Here is a 20,504-nt window from a genome sequence, read left to right as displayed (position 1 = left end):
TTTTATTTTATCTTTTCCAGTTTTTAAATAAAAGCATTTATTCAGTAATTATAAAACAAGTAAGAAAGATCTGAATTACCACACCAAAATGCAAGATTTTTTTAAAACAAGTAACTCATTGGAAATTAGGGAAACTATAGCAAAAGGAAAATGTAGGATGTTTAATTCCTTATGAAATACAAAGTGTTATAGAGTAGTATAAAAATTATATATTGAGGATATTAATTATATAAATAGTATAGGACTATGTTCTTTAATAAATTCAGGTGATTCAGAAATAGAGGAAAAATCAAAAAGAACGTTTCATCCCACTCATCTTAAGAAGTATTAGATGTTTTAAAAAGTGACTACAGAATTGTGGGTTATTTTTTCATAAACAAAAAAGGAATAATACAGATGTCTACAAGTGTCCCTCTTCCTCACTACCTCTTCTCTCCCTCATTCTTTGCCTGGACATATAAGTAGGGAGTTTTTAAGGCTTCAACGTAGAACCTTGCAATTAAAACACAAAAATAACGAAAGCTTGAATATACTGTATGTATTTCACCAACAGTGATAATACATCCAACAACGTTTTAAGAAATGCTTACATTGTACAGACTTTTGTGAAAGACTTCTTAAACTGCTCTTTTTCAAACAATGTTTTCTCGTTCTGTCAGTTGATTGAATCAACAAGCACTATGGATGGAGCAATTGCTGCTGCCTTGCTGATGTTTGGTGATGCAGGTATGCCTGGCTTAGTTTCCACCCATGTGTATTTATTAGCTTTATAGTAATAAATATCTTCACATTTTTAATACTGCTCTACAATTTACCAGGCACATTCATGAATTCTTACAGGATCCTTACGAGTTACTAATAGCTTCAGTTTTTTTAAATAAAGAAACTGAAGCTTAAGAAGGTTAAGTGACTTACCTGAGGTCATACAGCTATTTGGGAACCACATTTTCTAGGTTGATTTTTTTTTTTTTTTTTTTTTCCCTAGGGAGGGGGCAGGTTTTCATTGGTAATTTTGCTTGTTTTCTACAGATCAAATCTCGTAACAGTGAAGTTTTGGAAGGTATATTTTCTTTCTTTCTTAAGTGTCCTTTCTAATTGCATTGTGGTTTTATTTACAGGTCTACAAATCTGAGTCAGTAGGAACATAATGTCTTGTGGAAAGTCCTAGCTGGTAATCAGCATTCCTTCATTTAGTAAATATTTATGCTATGTTCCAGGCTTGGGATACAAAAATAAATGCATTTCAAGGAGCATGCAATATAAAAGCACCTCCAATATTCTTTTGGCAAATACTGTATTTTCCCCCCTAACTTGTATATACCAAACAAGTAAAAATAACCTATAATCCCAATACCAAAAAAACATTTAAGTAATGAAGGCAAACCCACACTCCCATTGACCACCCTTGAATTTGCTTTGTATCTTTTTCAGCTTTTCCTGTTTGTACCCACCACTACTGTACAACACACACACACACACACACACACACGTACACATGCGTGTGTCCGTTAAACTAGGAAATGTAATAGTATCGGTTTGCATTAAAAAAATAATAATTTGATAATTTTTCATGGATAACTTGTCAGAACAATCAGATTTATCCATCTTTTAAATATGGCCCATAACATTCTTCTGTAACTGCCTGTATGATTGGTTTATTAATTATTTCTCTGTTAATTAGCATTTATATTTTTATTATTTTATTATAGTGCTAAAGTAAATAGTCTTATAAGGAAGTATTTATGTTATTATTTCTATAGGCTAAATTTCAAACTGGGATGCTGAATCAAAGAATATACACATTTAAAAGTTTAATATGTACTTCCATGTTACTTTCTTGAAGGTTGTGCTAATTTATTTTTTCATTAACATTGTGTGAATAAGTGCCCATTCCCCTAAGTGGATCTTTTTGGCTTTTTAATATTTGTGAAACTTTAAAATATATATGCAAAAATAGAAGATGGCATAGTGTGTTCCCATGGGGCCGTCATCCCTCTTCAGCAAGTAGATTTTGTTGGAGTGCATTCCAAAGATGATAGTTGTTTCCTCCATATGAAATATTTTAATTCTTTCATTTTCTTCAATGTGAGTAAGGGAATAGTATTGTGTTATGTGGGTGCTACCTGTGCAGAATGTTAAGATTCTTCCTTTTCTTCCACTTACTAGCTGTGTGACCTTGGGCGGTGTTGCCTAACTCTTCTGTGTCTCTGTTTCCTTATGAGCAAAATAGTGTAATAATAGTACCGGTGTCATAGGTTGTTGTGAAGAAATGATAATGTAAATTTCTTACTGTAATGTGTGGCACATAAGTATATAGTAAGTGTTAGCAGTTGTTTGTTCCCAGGGGCCATCTGGTAGAAAATGGTACATACAGGAGAAGGTTGATATCTCCCTCGTTAACCATAGCCCTAGCACTTACTGGAAAAATTCCTGAAAAATGGTAGACTCAATGAACATTTCTTGAGTTGCAAAATGTTTGGAAAATTTTACATATTCTTTCTTGTTCTTATAATACCTCAGTAGTCCGTAATCTTTCCAAATTTGTAGAAACATTTTATTCCATAATAGCGTCTAATCTTTTTTCTCTCGAGCAACTTTTATCATTCAACTTATTTATTAATTTAACAGATATTTGTTGCGCACCTACTGCTAGATGCCAGATGCTGTGTTAGGCATTGAGGATACGTATGGAAACAAAATGGACAAAATCTTTGCCTTTATGAAGTATAATCCTCATTAAATGTGAACTTCCTTTGAGTTTTTTTCTTCTCATTCTTGCACTATACATTGATATTTTCTTTCTTAAAAAGTATTTTCAAGAGGAAAGTTATAAGGAAAGAATAAATCAGGGCCTTCTTGGTTTTGAAGTAAACTTCCATGCTTCATCGTAGAATGGAACGGACAGTCGTATCAGCCATCTTCATCTTTAGTACATTACGCTTCTGAGGTGTATAGAATGGCAGCTTTGCCTCACCAACAGAAGATAGCCCTTCGATTTACGGTATCAACAGGAAACTGTTTTGGATGTATTAGGACAGTTTTCCCCAAAAAAGGCCTTTTTAAACACATGTGAGAGATTTTGGACAGTTCTGTGCCTCATGATAAAGGATGTTGGTTTTAGCACAAATTATAATCTTATAGGTAATAGCTCCCATATTAAACAGTAAGGGTACCTTTTATGCATTGCTTTCTGAAAGTTTTCATTTATGAACACTGGATTACAAAAGTTTTTATCCTATTTTAAAAAGTAAAAATGTGAATTTATTGATGTTGTCCAGAATATATCTACCTGTTTCTTCTTCTCTGTGTTTATATAAAAATAAGCAAAACATTCTTAATGTGATTGTGATCCTATTATATTTGTTGCTTTGTAAGCTTTTCCTTAATTAGAGACATCTTTCCATGTTTATTTTTAAAAAGTCTACCTAATTTATAACAGTGGCATTTATGGGTATATTCTAATTTGTTTAATATCTTGGGCATTTAGACAGTTTGGGAAAATTCTTGTGTGTATACTTGAGCACACATTTCCATCAGTTTGTGGAGTAAATTCCTAGAGAAGGAATTGTTGGACTAAAAGATACGCATATCTAGAATTCTGAAGTGTGTTACTTCGATTGGAAAGGCTAGAGCAATGCATAATGTTTAAAAGTGCCTTTTTGCCCGTGGACTACTAGGGTCTATTTACTGTTTATTAACAGATACAAAATAATGGTATTTTTAAATTTTACTTGTTTTGAATTATTAAGAAAATTGAACATCTTTTCATTTTTTTTCTGTTAAACTGCCAATATGTGTTCTTTTTTTATAGTTTCATGTTTTATTTTTCATTGTTAAATACTGAATTTAGATGAAATTTCTTTTCATGTGGAGTATAAGGAATAATTTTAACTGTTTTTTGTTTTGTTTTGTTTTTTCTGAAATTGATGGTGAGTGCTCCCAATAAAAGATGAGACCTTATGAAACACAATTTGGAAGATATTTAGTATAGAATATTAACTTATTTTATTTAGATATATGCAAAAACTTTTTTTATTGAAGTATAGTTAACACACACTGTTACATTAGTTTCAGGTGTACAACAAAGTGATTCGACAACTATATTCTATACTCACCACAAGCGAGTACATGTCACCACAGCACAGGGAATATAGTCAATAATAGTGTTGTATGGTGACAGATGGTAGCTGCACTTGGGGTGAGCATAGCATAACATATAGATAAACATAAAGTGTTTAATTACAGAGAAGATATAGATGTAGGTAACAGTGTTGTGTACTGTTATGTAACATTTTTGTACTCAAATTTTATATTTGCGTTTTCTCCCACATTTATTTGCAAATTTTTTGCCTGTAGCCTTTTTAACTATATGTAAATATTTGGTGTCATAATACTACTAACAAAAAGTAAAGCTGTATAAGCAGATATTTAAGGTTGAAGGATCCTTTATTGACAAAACAAAGCTCTTAACTCTTTCAGGAAAGAAATATATCTAGGTGACCTGGCGTAAATCATCTGGTTTCATTGAAGCTTTTTTTTCAGACTTAGAATATGACTAACAGTGCTTACCCTACCCTACCCCAACAAATATAATTGTGATGATCCCTTTTCAAAGTGGATGCTGGGAATTACTTGGTTTTTGCAGACTGCACATTTACTCTATGAAATATAATTAGAAGACAAAAATTAAGCATTCCCACTTACATGGAAATTATACTTTAAAATGTTGGTAACATTTACTTCTTTTGTTATAACCATATTACAAAATTTTCAGACTTACAACTTAAAAGCTGTCATGTTTGTATTTAGTTTGAATATTGTGCTTCTACAAGTTTTATTTCTGACAGCATAATTAGGATACTGGTGTAATTAATACTGCACTTTTGTAAACTGTAACAGATGCCTTCATGTTAGCAGTATGTCTAAGGAATTGGCTCTCTGAAAGTAAAAGTATATAAGAAATAGATAAATGTCTTCAAACTACAAATATGTAATATAGCTTCCTTTTTTTTTTTTTTTTTTAAGATTTTATTTTTAAGTAATCTCTACACCCAACGTGGAGCTTGAACTCACAACCCCGAGATCAAGAGTTACATGTTCTACCAACTGAGCCAGCCAGGCACCCCTGTAATATAGCTTCTTTAAGATCATGTAGTTTGAGTTTTTCTTTCAGTTATGACAGAATATGTAAATTTTCTATCACTGTTATAGTCTCTATGTTACACTCTTCGTTTCTAGGTTAAGAGCATTAATCGCTTGAGCTATCCATATTTCACTTCCTCCTCATTTATTAAATGAGACTGTTACCTACTTTGTAAGTTTATTGTGGAAAATAAATGAAACAACAGTTTATAAAAGCCCTTTGCAAAGCCTGGTACATAGTAAACTATTATTGGTATCAGTGATGCTATTCAGTAAGCTAGACAGATAGGGCTCAACTTTTTTTCACTGCTAAACACTCAGTCACTGAGGAGAACCCTTTCCTTTCAGTATTGCTCTGTAGAATGACCATTCAGTTTAGCGATGTTTGTTGTTACTAAATAATGTGATGGTTTACAAATAACATGATAAGAGTCTCTGTTTACTTTTCCTTGAATTCAGTTGACATTTATTGAGTATACATGAAATGTAGAAGAAATAACATTGGGCCTGATGTCAAGAGAACGATCTGCACGTGTTCATTATAATAACTTTTTACCTTTGTTTTACATTAATGATTCTTACAATACTTGTGCAAACTTTGATCGTTCATCTCCGTTTTAGAAGGTGGTGGACCCAGGAAAAGAAAATTATCTTCTTCTTCAGAGCCATATGAGGAAGATGAGTTTAATGATGATCAGTCTATAAAAAAGAAAAGACTGGATCACGTAAGTTACCTTTGAATTGAAATACCAAAATCAGCTGTTAGACACAGAATGTGTTGAATCTGTGGATATCAGATCTAAATGCATCTAAATGAATTAGACTTCTCTCTCACAACCAAATCAAACTGGGTTTGCATTTCATTTAGGACTGTTTTGCTTTCTTTTTAATTTATCCAGTATAATTGCTTATCTCTGAGTTATAAAATTAATTATTAAAAATATTCTAGGGGTGCCTGGATGGCTCACTGGGTCCGACTTCAGCTTGGGTCATGATCTCGCAGTCTGTGAGTTCAAGCCCCGCATTGGGCTCGGTGCTAACAGCTCGGAGCCTGGAGCCTGTTTCAGATTCTGTGTCTTCCTCCCTCTCTGCCCCTCCCCCACTCACATTCTGTCTCTTAAAATGAATAAATGTTAAAATTTTTTTTTTTTTAAAATATTCTAGTGGCATGATAAAGTAACTTTGGGGAGAAATATACTGTTGTGTTTTTTTTTTCCAAATATTTATTTTGTGAGAGAAAGAGAGTGTGAGCAGGGGACGGGTGGGGGCAGGGGTGGGGCGCGGAGAGAGAATCCCAAGCAGGCTCTGCTGTTACTGCAGAGCCTGACATGGTGCTTGAACTCACAAGCCCTGTGATCATGACCTGAGCCAAAACCAAGAGTTGGACTCTTAACCAACTGAGCCTCCCAGGCACTCTGAAAATAGACTTTTAATATATGGTTGAACCAGCACCATTTCCTCCTCCCCAGTGTGACAACTAATTATAATTCTTCCAGATGACCTCTTTGATAACTTAAAACTGCTTATCTAAAAATAATTATGGTTATGCTTTTATTGGGTTACTCTATATTTTTCCATTAACTTTTGCTTTAAGAATAGGACTACTGAGGCCTCCCAGTGAAACCAGACATAGTCCTCCCTGTCTCCATTCAAGACAACACAGTTTCTTTTTGGTAATCAAAATCCGTCACCCCCAACCAGTATAGTAACTTGTTTTATTTTGTCTTTTTACCTGTGACTTAATGGTATAAGAAGCCCAAAGTAGCAAGGTAGCAATCTCTACCCTAATTTAATGGGATAATTGTTATGTCCCTCCACGGAAGCATTCTTTTCTTGTGAACTAATACTGATGGGAAGTTAAAAATTCTGTGATTGGGTTTTAGGTATGGGGAGTAGCTGTAGTATAAGAGACTAGGCCTACATTTTAGTTTACAAATCTATATATAACAGTTATGGGGGAAACAGCATCAAATTGATTGGTGATTCAGAGCATTTACTTTGCTTGTACATCCTGTTGAACAACACATCAGTCTTAGGCGTTCTCTATAAGTTCACGCTCTATAAGCGATACCACTGTTCTGTGGTAGGTTTTGAGGCATGTGGTGAAATCACTAGACAAATTCATTGATGCACTTTTCTTAGTGACCTGGTCAGGAACACTGTGGTATCATTAGTGTACTGTGTGAATTAGGTTAATTTTTTTTTTTTAATTTATTTAAAATTTTTTTTTTTAATGTTTATTTTTGAGAGAAAGAGACAGAGCATGAGCGGGGGAGGAACAGAGAGAGAGGGAGACACAGAGTCCGAAGTGAGCTCCAGGCTCCGAGCTGTCAGCATAGAGCCTAACTCAGAGCTTGAACTCTTGAACTGCGAGATCATGACCTGAGCCAAAGTCAGACACTTAACCAGCTGAGCTACCCAGGCGCCCCTCAGTTAGGTTTTCTATATATCTATGTATATGTTAGTTGCTTATGGGTTCCATAACACAGCAGCACAAACTGGGTGGCTTAACCAACTGAAATGTATTGTCTCAACAGTTCTGGAAGCTAGTGTGTCAGAAGGGTTGATTTTCTTCTGAAGGCTTTCCATTTCTTTTTGTTCCTGATGGTACGCTGGAACTTTGCCATTCCTTGGCTTGTAGATCCTTGCCTTCATTGTCACATTGCATGTTCTTTGTTGACATGTCTATCTGTAAATTTCCCCTTTTTTGTAAGGATACCAGTTGGTAGATAGGGTTCACCCTAATTTTAACTTCATTATGTCAGTAAAGACCCTATCTCCAAATAAACACATTCTGAGGTGCTAGGGTGTTATTATCACATGAATTTTGGAGGGACACAGTTCAACCCACAACTATATTGCCAGAAGCAGGTAGATAGGAAAGGCATCTTAGAGTAGATTTCTGTTACTGTCCTTTCCATGATGAAAGGGGTCCAGTGTAATCAACTTGCCTCCAGACAATTGACTGACTCTCCCAAAGAATGGTGCTATTGTCGGAACTCCTTGTTGGCCTGTGCTCTTGGCAGGTTAAATATTTGTTGGTAACAGTAATCAGATAAATCTTGGTGTGGGTCCATCTTGTTGATCTGTATACACAGCCTCTATTCCTGTTTCCATGGCCATTTGTTTATAGACCCAGTGATCAAGCATTCAAGTGGCTGTGTTGTTATTGGTGTTCACAAAATAGATCATGTTGTCTTCCTCATTACTCAAAATTTCCTCTATAGTAGATGCACTTTGATGAACACTCCTAAGGAAAACTGTTGCTCTTGCATTCTGTTCTCAGAAAAACTCCTGAGAAGTTCAACGGTGCACCTCTTTCCCAGACTTCTGGTCACCAGTCTTCTATTCTTATTCTCTTCCTTAGCTCCTGTCCATCATATATCATAGCTCTCTACCCCTGGCCACCTCTTTTTATACAAAGTGGATGGTAAGATGTACTGCCCAAACCTTTCTTAAATGAGGCTAAATCATTTAACCTCAGTTGTTTGTTTACTTCACTTTGGGCTTCTTCTAATGGTATGTGAACTCTTTGAAAACCAAGTTCAAGATGTTCCCCTCACTTTATCTGATTGTAAAGAATTCCCCAAATGCCATAAATCCTGTTTGAAGGAGGGGCAGAGTAAAGCAGAAGTAGGTACCGTGGGAGCCTGGGACAGCTGCAGAGGCAGCTTATCTGTTCCTCCTGAGCCTGCTCAAGTTCAGTTTCAAATCTCCCATTTTCACTTAACGATGAGTTGCTGCTCTTCATACTCAGTTTTAAGGTTGGTGGGTCAGATAACCAGATCACATAACAACTCAAGTCTCATGGTCACTTGATGTGCCATGATCAACCATTCTGTTCCTATCAGGACTCCCTTTCCAGCCAATGATTTTTTCACAAAAAGACATCAGTCCCTTCTGCTTTTATTAAATCTTTTTTTTTTAATGTTTATTTATTTATTTATTTATTTATTTGAGAGAGAGACAGGCAGACAGACAGCATGAGCAGGGGAGGGACAGAGACAAAGGGAGACACGGAATCTGAAACAGGCTTCAGGCTCTGAGGTGTCAGCACAGAGCCAGACACCGGGCTTGAACTCACAAACCATGACATGAACTGAGCTGAAGTCGGACGCTTAACTGAGACACCCACGTGCCCCCCAAGTCCCTTCTGCTTTGAAAATGTGAATTTGTGCCAGTGCAGTAAATACGTTAAACAGCAATTTTAGTATAACCTAAATTTTATGTTATTTATGTGCAGTGTTGTTCGTGAGAAGTACTAGGTGAACACAACACTGCACCCAGCTGCACTGAGCCACATAGATTACATAAAATGCACACGCCCCAGACATGTACTGGCTGCCTCATTTCACCATGCTTATTTTCCCACAAGGCTGTGTTTTGCTATTCTTTCACATTGGTGAACTTTTCTATTAGAAAAACACCCATTCAACATCCCAAACATATTAAGCAATTTCATTAAAAAATATCAGGTAGTACATATAAGAAGGTTTAAGTATTGAGGAAAAGCTTGAAATAAATGTTTGGGAAGGAATGAGAACATGTGCTGTATCCTGAGCCACAGGCATAAAGGAATCCACATTGTGGAGCATCAGAGACAGTGCCCCAAAATAATATGGCTGGACTGTCATCAAATATTGGGAAGTCATAAAGAAAGGCGTAAAGAAATAGAAGAAAAGGAAAGATTGTTGAGCATCTGAATTAAAGACAAAAGTGAAAAAAGTCAGGAACAATCTTTTCCGTATAGATCTTTTTTTTTAAGAAAATAAGTGTGTACTGTGGAAGTAGCTTCTTTTGGTGCCCGTAGTGGTTGCTTTAGTAGCTGCAAATAGTGCTACAAATTCCCAAGCCATCGGGTGTCACACAAAGCCATGAGTGCAGATGGGAAAGCTGCAAAAGAATTTTTCAGCTGTAATACAGAAGTAAACCGAAGAAAGCAACTATACATTGAATTAAACTCAAATTTCACGAAACAGATATTTGTTATGAACGCATGCCTCACAGATCCCAAATCTGAAAAACGGAAAACAGGAATTAAGATTTTGAAACATAGCATTACTGTGATATTCACTACTAGTGCCAGATAGAGACTCGGAGCTGAAACCAGCAGTAGTTTATCACTGGCCAAACTACGCTATGCCTTTTAAGAGAAGTCAGTCAGTCTTAGAGTTCACTGCTGGTACGGGGAAAATGGGCGGCGTGCCCAAATCTGCAGTGATACTTTTACTTAATTCTCTGTTGTAAGAGGATTTTTGCAAAAACAAAAACGAAAAGACTTAAAACCTCTTCTAGTGCATCAAGCCTCTCTCTCTACAAAAACTGAACTCAGCCCCGTTTTTTTCCTTCTTTTTCCTCAAAACACCACCTGAGATAGCCTTGTGATAAATTTATGATTACAGCGTTTATGGCTTATTGTTTAAAGTGAGTATTTAAGACACTAATTGCTGTTATTGAAAGTGAGAATGCAGATTTGGTTATAGAATTTTGGAATAGATTTAACATCAGAATTTCATTAGTACCATTGTAAAAACCTGGAGTGATAGGAGCATTTGTATTATGTGTGGTGGAAAACTCTCCTTACCTTGATTTGCAATTTTGAAAGATTTGATTCTTACAGAGAAATTTTTAAAACTCAGAAAAAGGTGTGTTGATTGAGGAAAGAAGGTTGGATTTGAGAAAGTAAAAAGTGGAGATGTTGAAGAGATAGGGTCCCGCTGATGATCTAGCCACAGAACTCTTGTAGTAATTTGCTCCTGATAGCCATGTGGATACAGAAGGTAATCATGATAATGATGGTGAAGACTAAAAGGCTATACCATGACAGCTTAACACATCAGGTTGTCAGATGCTTTAAGTGTTACTGAAAACAGTTGTGCTGGTTTGAAGATACTGGTTTTAGTACTGAATACAGTAAGAGTCCTAGCATCCAGTTGCATTTAGAACCTTACAGACAGCATTAGTATGAGAGGAGGAGGCTAGCAAAGGAGCAGAAATGTATTTATTTTATAATTTATCATTTATATTTTCAGCCAGTATAGCAGAGATAACACAAGGACAGTGAGCCGTGCTGTTCCATAGCTGGCATTAAGAAATTTGTTCATTTTCAGATAACCTTTTTTCTACCGCTTCACAGTAACTCACAAGCAGTCCTTCCAGTGCTAATACTCCCAGGCAAGCTTCAGTTTACATTTATTGTGGTATTTATGCATTTCTTAGCCATTTAATGTGTGTGAAATTGTGCTATCCTGTTTCAAGGATCCTTCCTCTTTTTTTAATGTGTCACTGATGAAGTTTTTGAATGTTGTGCCTCTAACATGATTTTTCTGAAACACTAATTTTTTATTTTCCTGATTTTGCACAGTGCAGTAATTTTGGAAATGGCATATATTATATTGATTTTCTTGTGATTGGGGCTTTTAGAGACTTCATACAGCATCCTTATTAGCCACAGATTCTTTGAGAATCATTGCATCTACTTGGTCGTGACGCCCAAGTGACAGAGCACCTTGTAGTGTATCCTGGACCTCCTACAGAACCTTCTCAATCTTGGCCTCATTCATAACTGACAGTGTTAAAAGAGCTAGTTCATAAACAGATTAAGCAAAGAGGCCGATCCCGACCGATTGTTCTGCTCCTTTTTAGAGTTAGACAATATGTACCTTTTCTGTTTCCTTTTTTTTTTTTCTGAACGGCATTTGCAGCATGCCCCAGATTAGACGCCCCCATAAAATTCATGAAAGTGGTGTGGTGGTTCCCAGAATTGGGGGGGAGGGGGCGGTTATTTCCTATTCTTTGGCCTGCATGTGTCTTCCTGAGGTACCCATGCTTCCTGCTTACCAAGTCCAGTTAGTGATGTCTTCAGTGTAGGTGATTAAAGTGATATTCTGTGGACTGTGCAAAACCATCAGTCCTAGAGTACTATATTATGAAAGAGCAGGAGACCCCTGAAGACTGTGAAGGTATATCTATCCCTGACCCTTCCCAGATGAAAACAAATTGCTTTTGCTTGTCCTTTCTAATTGGGATGGGGCAGTGGGTGAAGAAGCATGATAGATTTTAACTGCACGGTTATACTGATTTGCTCCATTAAAAATACCATATCTGGTATAGTAACTGCTACAATTGGGGCTATCACCTCTATGTTTATGATAACTAAAATAATTCTCCAAAACCCATCACCCAGCTTTTGTATAAGCCAAGGAGCCACAGTACATTGGGATGGGATGGTGATACCTGTTTCTGCAGTTCCTTCAGTAACATGGTATTGCTGCTGTGGCTGATTCTACTTGTACTTCTCTTCCTCTTTCTTCTTCTTCCATTTACCCCTCCTCAGTTTTAGGGACTTGAATTTGTCTCTTTCCTGTGAGAATGGCCCTTACTCTCTGGGCCAAGGAGCTAACACGAGATTACTGCCAGTCCTAAATATGCCTGTTCCAACTCTCTATTCTGGAACAGGAAAAATAACCACAGGATTAACTCATAACCCTATAGCCCACTGAGACAGATTTAGGCCCAAACTCTCTGTGTCACTGGTGTAACCACTGGACTACATAGGTATATGTCCCTGCCATGTGGAACTTTGTCACATTTCTGTGTGCAAGAGAGGTGTCACTCACAATTTTTAGTACTTGTACTTTGGGTACTGAAAAAAAAAAAACCTAACAATTGTTGAATAAGGAAGGAGGTAAAAGAAAGCATGAGACTGTGTTTTTCTAGATCTTGTTTGTGTAGCATGTGGTACAGTTCTAAGCAGAGTTAGGTAAATGATTTTTGATTGACTAAAATATAAGACTTTTCCTAAGCATGACCCCAAGAATCTTTTTTTTTTGCTTAAATGTGGAATTTTAACCATTTTTTTAAGTGAAGTTAAGTGACAAAAGAAGAAAGTGATTATATGAGTAACACTAATTATTCCCAGATTAATGTTTTGGTTTCACATAAGTTTCTATCATTGTGTTACTTTTATATTGTGGCTGAACAATTAATATTTGAGCCATTCTATAAATCAACACTGAAGTAAAAGTAACTTTTTTCTCTCAGTATTTGAAATTTGTAGGGAGGTATAAAATTGTGAGCATAGCTGAGATATTTGAGTCATTTTCTTTTACTTGCCATTAGGTTGGAGAGACTTCAGTATACCTGAATTATTTAGAGTAATTTGAGGAACATTCTAGTCTTTTAGCAGATTTATTTCGAATACTGTATGAAGTGTGAGTTACTGGATATGCAGTCAGGGTCTTGCATTTTGTGATCTTAAAGCAGCAATATTCTTTACCCTTAAAGATATAAATTTGTCAGTTTTCACAAGAACAGAAAGAAACATTTTTGGATTCTTAACCGAATGTGGTAAGTTCCAAATCAAGTCAAAATATAAACGTAATTGTCTTAAGACTTAACGTTATAGGCGATCTCCTTAATTGTTTTTTTCTCCCCCATTAGGGAGAAGAATCAAATGAGTCTGCAGAATCTAGCAGTAATTGGGAAAAACAAGAAAGTATTGTATTGAAATTGCAAAAGGAATTTCCCAATTTTGATAAACAGGTGGGTAGTCATGAAAAGATTTAATCAGTGTGTATTAAATGTTTGAAACAAAATAGTGTTTGCAATCAGCTGTGTAAAATCTCAAGATGCATTTTACATTTTTCTAATTAAATACTCTTTTTTATCAGTATTATAAAATACTTTTATACTACTTGTTAATTCCTCACATTGTTAACTGTATCAGCATAACAGCCATAATAATAACAAACATAACCGTAACAGTTGTAACTCCTGTATGAAATGTGAATATTTAGAAAACCAAGTTAGCTGTTCGCTTTTTTCATATTCTTGTCCTTTAAATTTCTCATTAAGAATTTTAAAGGGGTGGCTGAGTGGCTCAGTCGGGTAAGCATGTGACTCTTGATATCTGCTCAGGTCATGGTCTCACAGTTTGGTGAGTTTGAGGCCCATGTCAGGCTCTGCACTAACAGTGTGGAGCCTGCTTGAGAGTGTCTCCCTCCCTCTCTCTCTGCCCATCCCCTGCTCGCTTGCTCACTCTCTCTCTCTCTCTCTCTCTCTCTCTTTCTCAAAAAATAAACAAAGAAACTTAAAAAAAAAAAAAAAGAATTTTAAAGTGTCGGGGCATCTGGCTGGCTCAGTCAGAAGTAGATCCGACTCCTGATCTCAGGGTCGTAGATTTGAGCCTCACTCTTGGTGTAGAGATTACTAAAAAAATAAATAAATAAACTTAAAAAAAAAAAAAGAAATGTACTTATTTTGTTTTAATTTCTATTTTTTTTAGAGAAAGAGAGAGCACACGTGTGTGAGTGGTGAGCCAGGGAGAGGGGCAGCGGGAAGGAAAGAGAGAATCTTAGGCATGCTCCACACTCGTTACAGAGCCCGATGCAGGGCTGTATCCCACCATCCTGGGATCGTGACCTGAGCCACAATCAAGAGTCGGTTGCTCAGCTCAATTGACTAAACTACTGAGGCATCCCACCCCCAGAAAAGAATTTTAAAGTGTAATATTACATCTTGGTACTTTAATATTCCATAAGCTTTGTTTTACTTGTTAAATAGTAAGAAGAATTTCAGAGCCAAGCATGCCACTGGTAAAAGTGCCTCTGTTTAATCACATAAAAAATATGTGGAAGCACATTATTTGTTTAACATTTAGAATACATTTACACTTGCATTATTTTATTCAGGTATATGCACAGGTAGTATTTTGATGAGCTAAATGAAAAATCTTGTTCTGTTTGTTCTTTCCATGTGTTGAAACTATATGTTTTGAAGTTGGCAGTTTGTAAAAGCCTAACTGCATGTTAAAGTTTGAGCAGATATTTTTGATCCTCAAGTTTTCAGAGCACTTCATAGGGAGAGGAGAAATGCAGAAAAAGTCAAACTGCTTTTCCTTTGAAGACTTACGTATTCACCCAAGTACATATACACAGAAAGTATCTGTAAAGCAGCATGAAAACAGGTGTGAAATAATCAGATATGAATTTTTAAGTGATTGACTTATTTTTAGAAGAGTATACAAGTTCTACAAGTTGCTAATTTTAGATTTTTAACAAAAAGATCAATGACTTATTTCTAGGAACTAAGGGAAGTACTCAAGGAACATGAATGGATGTACACAGAAGCTTTAGAATCTTTAAAAGTGTTTGCAGAAGACCAAGGTAACTAGCTCCTTTGTCATAGAAAGCACATACTTCCCATTGTATTCTGTATTTTGGTATATAAGAAAATGGTAAACCTATGAGCTAATAAGCAGTGAATGGGATTGCAAAAGATACTGGAAATAATGATGTAAAAAGTTTTTATTTTTTATTTTTTTTTCAACGTTTATTTATTTTTGGGACAGAGAGAGACAGAGCATGAACGGGGGAGGGGCAGAGAGAGAGGGAGACACAGAATCGGAAACAGGCTCCAGGCTCTGAGCCATCAGCCCAGAGCCCGACGCGGGGCTCGAACTCATGGACCGCGAGATCGTGACCTGGCTGAAGTCGGACGCTTAACCGACTGCGCCACCCAGGCGCCCCTGTAAAAAGTTTTTAAATGAGTAGTTTCCATATGTTAATGGCACTATAAAATGAAATAGAAAATATTTTTTTCTGTTTAGCTAACTTTTTTTTAAATAGGGCTACTTTTAAATTGCCATGTATTTTTGAGCATAAAAGAAACATCTTTTTAATATTTTAACATCTCTCAGGATGGATCGTATGATTGCTTGTGTTTTATAATCACTGAAATATAGGTGTCCTAGCCTGCCCTTACATGAATATCAAAAGTGCACCACTATCAGAAACCTAAAAGACGAATATCACTGGCATGGAAGAAAGTCCCTAAACCAGTATTGGAGCACTTTTAACTTTCAGAACCAAGCAGTAGAGAAGTGGTGGACAAGAGTTGAATGTTTATTCACATCCTTAAGCAATAATCAGTTAGATCAGCTCTTCGTAATTTCAAAGCCAGTTTAAAAAGGCCAGTACAGTGGCATTGGGGTTTTTTGTTTTCATCTTTTAATGAAGTCTTCTAAGAAATACCCTAGTATGGGTGCTCTTGATGGCACAGAGAATTGATAGTCTGCGGAAAGAAGGAAGCCACCAGATCACCAGTTCTGAGTCTGAAGAATGATTCAAAAGAGATAGATTGTGAATGTGGAGAATTTAAGGAATACTTTATCCAATTTATTTTTCCTTTTCTTGACATATGCACCAGAATGAATGTATAATAATGTGTAAGTCTGAAAGTTCTTTGAGTCGGTAGAACAAACATCCTAAACAGTAAACTAACGTGTTATAGGCTAACTGGTAAGAGCTAACAGAACCTCTTCAATCACAGACATCTTAGAAATCTATGGAATACAATGGATAAACCAGCAAAAAAGTAGCAGTGCCTTTCAGTAATGATATATTTAAATAGGTGGAGATGGCAATGGAACATTAATATAATAGGAATGGTTTTAATTTAGGGTGAACATTGTTTTTGCTATTCCCATCAGTGTTGGCATAGAGATGGGGCTGCTAAGTGACATTGGGGATATCTTGTGAATATGCAGCTGCCATTTATATTCTCAGGACCTTTGTTAGGAAATGGGGGTTTATATTCGGTTTTTTAAAACTTACCACCTATTTTTTTAAACTAATTATTTCAGCTCATTGTACGACTTCAGATTCTACTTTAGTATTTCTCTTTAAAGTATATCAAGATTTAATAAATTATAGTTGAATTCTGTATTCAAATGACAATATCATGTTTAGATATTTTTTTATCTTACTTGAAGGCTTGTATTTATATCTTTCTAATTTAATTATTTTTGTCTACCTATATAGATATGCAGTATGCTTCACAAAGTGAATTTCCAAATGGAAAAGAAGCTTCTTCAAGAAGTCAGAATTATCCTAAAAATTCAGCTAAAACAAAACTGAAACAGAAATGTTCCATGAAACCACAAAATGGTTTTAATAAGAAACGTAAAAAAAATGTATTTAATCCTAAGAGAGTTATTGAAGACTCTGAATATGATTCGGGTTCTGATGTCGGCAGCTCACTAGATGAGGACTACAGTAGTGGTGAAGAAGTGATGGAGGATGGCTATAAGGGTAAAATTCTTCACTTTCTTCAAGATGCTTCAATTGGTGAACTAACTTTGATTCCTCAGTGTTCTCAGAAAAAGGCTCAGAAGATAACTGAACTCCGGCCCTTTAATAGTTGGGAAGCTCTGGTAAGGCTACATTACTTTTTTTTCCCCTGTCTGTGTGTATGTGTGTGTGTGTATATATATATATGTGTGTGTGTGTGTTTAATTCACAGTACCGTTTATAGTCAAGGTGTCTTCAGCCCAGGGAAGCATAGATGGGTCGCCTCATCCTGTGTAGAGTCAAACATTACTTTCATTGTAAGCCAATAGTATTTCAAATAGTGTCATATGACCTAATTTTGAATGAATTAAGGGGTGATTTTCCTGAAAAAACCCAAGCTGATTGGCTGGGCATACTGTCACTCATTCTTTTGCATAGAAACTTGGTTCATTTCACTGCAGAAGAAGAAATTAGAGCTTACATTTAGGAAGGAGTCGTTTGCTAGCCTGTTCTGATCTGTTACTGCTGAGACTCCATGCAGAAAGCAAGAATGTGGCAGAAATTTTACTACAGCTACTTGAAGAGCAATAGCAACGTCCAGGGGAGCTCCATGATTCAAATACCAGCCTCAGTGTTTTATGCTTCACCTCAAAAGAAGCAATTGTTTATTTTCTTTTTCTTTTAAAATGACAGCTCAATCTCTAACATGTTTTTCTTGGTTAAACAACACGGCCATTTTATGGAGTGTAGCAGGCTGCAAGCGTTTTTTATTGGAAAGATAGTGTGTGAAGCCTAGAATTCAGGCGTTAGGTGAAGGGAAGGCATAAGCAACTGGTAAGTACACTTTGCATGATCATTTTATGGAATTTGATCTATAAACAAATGTTATCCAAAATACCTGTATTTTGAGTTTTGTAAGTGTCAGCAGTCAGCAAATCTTACTCATACAGAGGAATAGAAGAACTCTGTCTTAAATTTTGCCTTGACTTTTGTGAGAATGGGGGCTTTTATATCATGAATTGTATATATAGGCCCTGCTGTGAAAACACTGTGGATGGTTTTTTACAGCTTTAGAAGATCAGCTGCCTCTTGAAGCTTTATAAGTTTTAAGGAAGTTTCGTGCTCTATCTTTGGGGGGAAAGTTGCTTTTGTGATTAATTTTATACTTGTGACAAATCTGTAAGAGCTAAGTTCCCTTAGTGTCTTTAAAAGTGGCAGTGTGGGAGGGTCCCTGAACAGTGGTTCTAGAAAGCATTTTTTAAAAAGTTAAGATATTTGAAAAATAAAGAAACAATATTGCTAGTATTTCGTAGCTTAAAAAAATAAAATAAATAAAGCCACTCGTTTTGCCTGCAGCCTTTGCTTTTCCAGAGAACATCTGTCAAAGCAGGCCCTTTCAAAACTTGTTCGGCTTTGCCTGAGTGATTATTTGTTGAAGTATTTGCTGAAGGGCTTTCTTGTTCTTCTTTTCTTCCTTTTCTTCTTTCTTTTAATCTTTAATGGTCTCCTGTGTTATTGCAGAGTCAGCTGCTTGGGCTTGTTGGGATTCTAATTTATTTCATAAGGAATGCAATTATCTGCAACCAGTGTATTTAGTAACTGTAACTACTTGCCCAAATATCTTACAGTTAAAGTAAATTATACCGGACTTATATGTGCCAGATGCTTTCAGAAATATTCAAGTTAACATGTAGAAAGCATATTTCCCCCACTAATTAATCGGCATAGTTTAAATTAGTCTCAACATGAATTTTTTGTAGATTATGCATTACCTTTTTAAACCCCCTGTTGCATCTTGCCTCCTCTCTAGAAATTGAATGCAAAGACGGTATTTAGTTGCTAGCCATTTAGCTAAATGTTGGTTATTTTATGTAACAGTTACAAAGTAAACCTGCTATTTCAGCAAAAACAGGACTTTGCTGTCCTGAAAAACGTAGGCAAATGAAGAGTTTTTGGAAATGAACAGTTAACATTGGCACATCCATGTATATGAGCTTTGAATTTTAATTTGCGTGGAACTTTTAAGCTTCTACTTTCAGTCATTTTAGAATTTTGAATGTGACTGATTTAGGGAGCAATTTTGTATCTTAAAATCATCAAAGATAAAGTTAATATTACGTACACGGTACTAAAAAGTTGTATATATGATTTACTACTTTATAGCATGTGAATTCTTAACATTATTGTTGAAGCTATTTAGTCTTAAGGATTGGGGAATTTGTGAGAAGTTTTAAGAGTCATTAGTATTTCACTTAAAAAGGCAAACTGAGCCAACAAATCAAGTACACATGTGTTTTAATTATCATTTTTGTTAAAACAAGTCTACAACATTGGTAGATTAAATGTAATCATTACCGTTTCATTGCCTTATTAGAAAAACAATTTGTGAAAATTAGGTTAGCAGTGCCTTTTTTTTTTTTTTTTTTTTTAATTTTTTTTTTTTCAACGTTTATTTATTTTGGGGACAGAGAGAGACAGAGCATGAACGGGGGAGGGGCAGAGAGAGAGGGAGACACAGAATCGGAAACAGGCTCCAGGCTCTGAGCCATCAGCCCAGAGCCCGACGCGGGGCTCGAACTCACGGACCGCGAGATCGTGACCTGGCTGAAGTCGGACGCTTAACCGACTGCGCCACCCAGGCGCCCCTAGCAGTGCCTTTTAAAACAAAATGTGGAAAGTACATCATTATGACTTTCTTGTCAGAATTACACTTTTTAAACATTAAATGTAAGATATTCTAGTCACCCTTATTTTTACATGAGAATTTGTTTAACAAAATAAGTGCACTGTTTACAAGGGTGTTTATGTTCGCAGCTTTATGCCTGTTTTCTTTGAACCAGAATTTATTGTTTGCCAGGTTTCTTCGAAAGTTTTCTGTTTTTCTGCTTTAGTAAAGGATGTGTTTATTGTAAGAATAGACTTTGGAAATACAGCAAGCCAATGTCAGTTTAAAACATGCTGTTAATGTGGTAAAATTGGTATTTTAATTGTCATGTTTCACACATTTGATGGCATCAGTTCACCAACCACTTACTGAGTTTGTGTCTAGTCTTGTGCAGAGTATAGTGGGGACTGTTGTCTGTGATAATCTTATTATGTTGCATCTTTTATACCTTAATCTGAATAGTAATGTGTGCTGACCAAAGGAAGATACCTGAGTAACTCATTCATGAATAACTCACCTTAAAACTTCATATATGCATCTGTTCTTCCTTAACATTTAGGTCAGTGTAGATGCAGTTTTCCTTGATCGCTAACCATGCAACCCAGGTTTTAGTTCATGCCAAAACA

The 20,504-nt window shown here is 35.9% G+C and overlaps 1 protein-coding gene across 6 annotated transcripts in view; it reads left to right on the top strand.

Moving 5' to 3' along the window:
* The window catches only part of SMARCAD1 (SNF2 related chromatin remodeling ATPase with DExD box 1), an 80,432-nt gene that overhangs the window by 26,538 nt on the left and 33,390 nt on the right, over nt 1-20,504 (top strand). For 4 of the 6 annotated variants that reach the window (XM_086704571.1, XM_086704569.1, XM_025921533.2 and 1 more), the window contains exons 5-9: nt 660-726; nt 5,764-5,867; nt 13,585-13,686; nt 15,227-15,308; nt 16,965-17,356. In XM_086704571.1, the coding sequence (XP_086560697.1) occupies nt 660-726; nt 5,764-5,867; nt 13,585-13,686; nt 15,227-15,308; nt 16,965-17,356 (747 nt within the window). Of the gene's footprint in view, nt 1-659; nt 727-5,763; nt 5,868-13,584; nt 13,687-15,226; nt 15,309-16,964; nt 17,357-17,436; nt 18,048-20,504 lie in introns of those variants that run through there. The other 2 variants (XM_025921534.2, XM_086704573.1) reach the window with 2 other exon arrangements.

The sequence above is a fragment of the Puma concolor genome, chromosome B1, assembly GCF_028749965.1.
Source record: "Puma concolor isolate L17-30 chromosome B1, mPumCon1.1.hap2, whole genome shotgun sequence".
NCBI classification, from domain to species: Eukaryota; Metazoa; Chordata; class Mammalia; order Carnivora; family Felidae; genus Puma; species Puma concolor.
The sequence above is the reverse complement of the archived record's forward strand: the minus strand, read 5'-3'. Positions and strand labels throughout refer to the sequence as shown.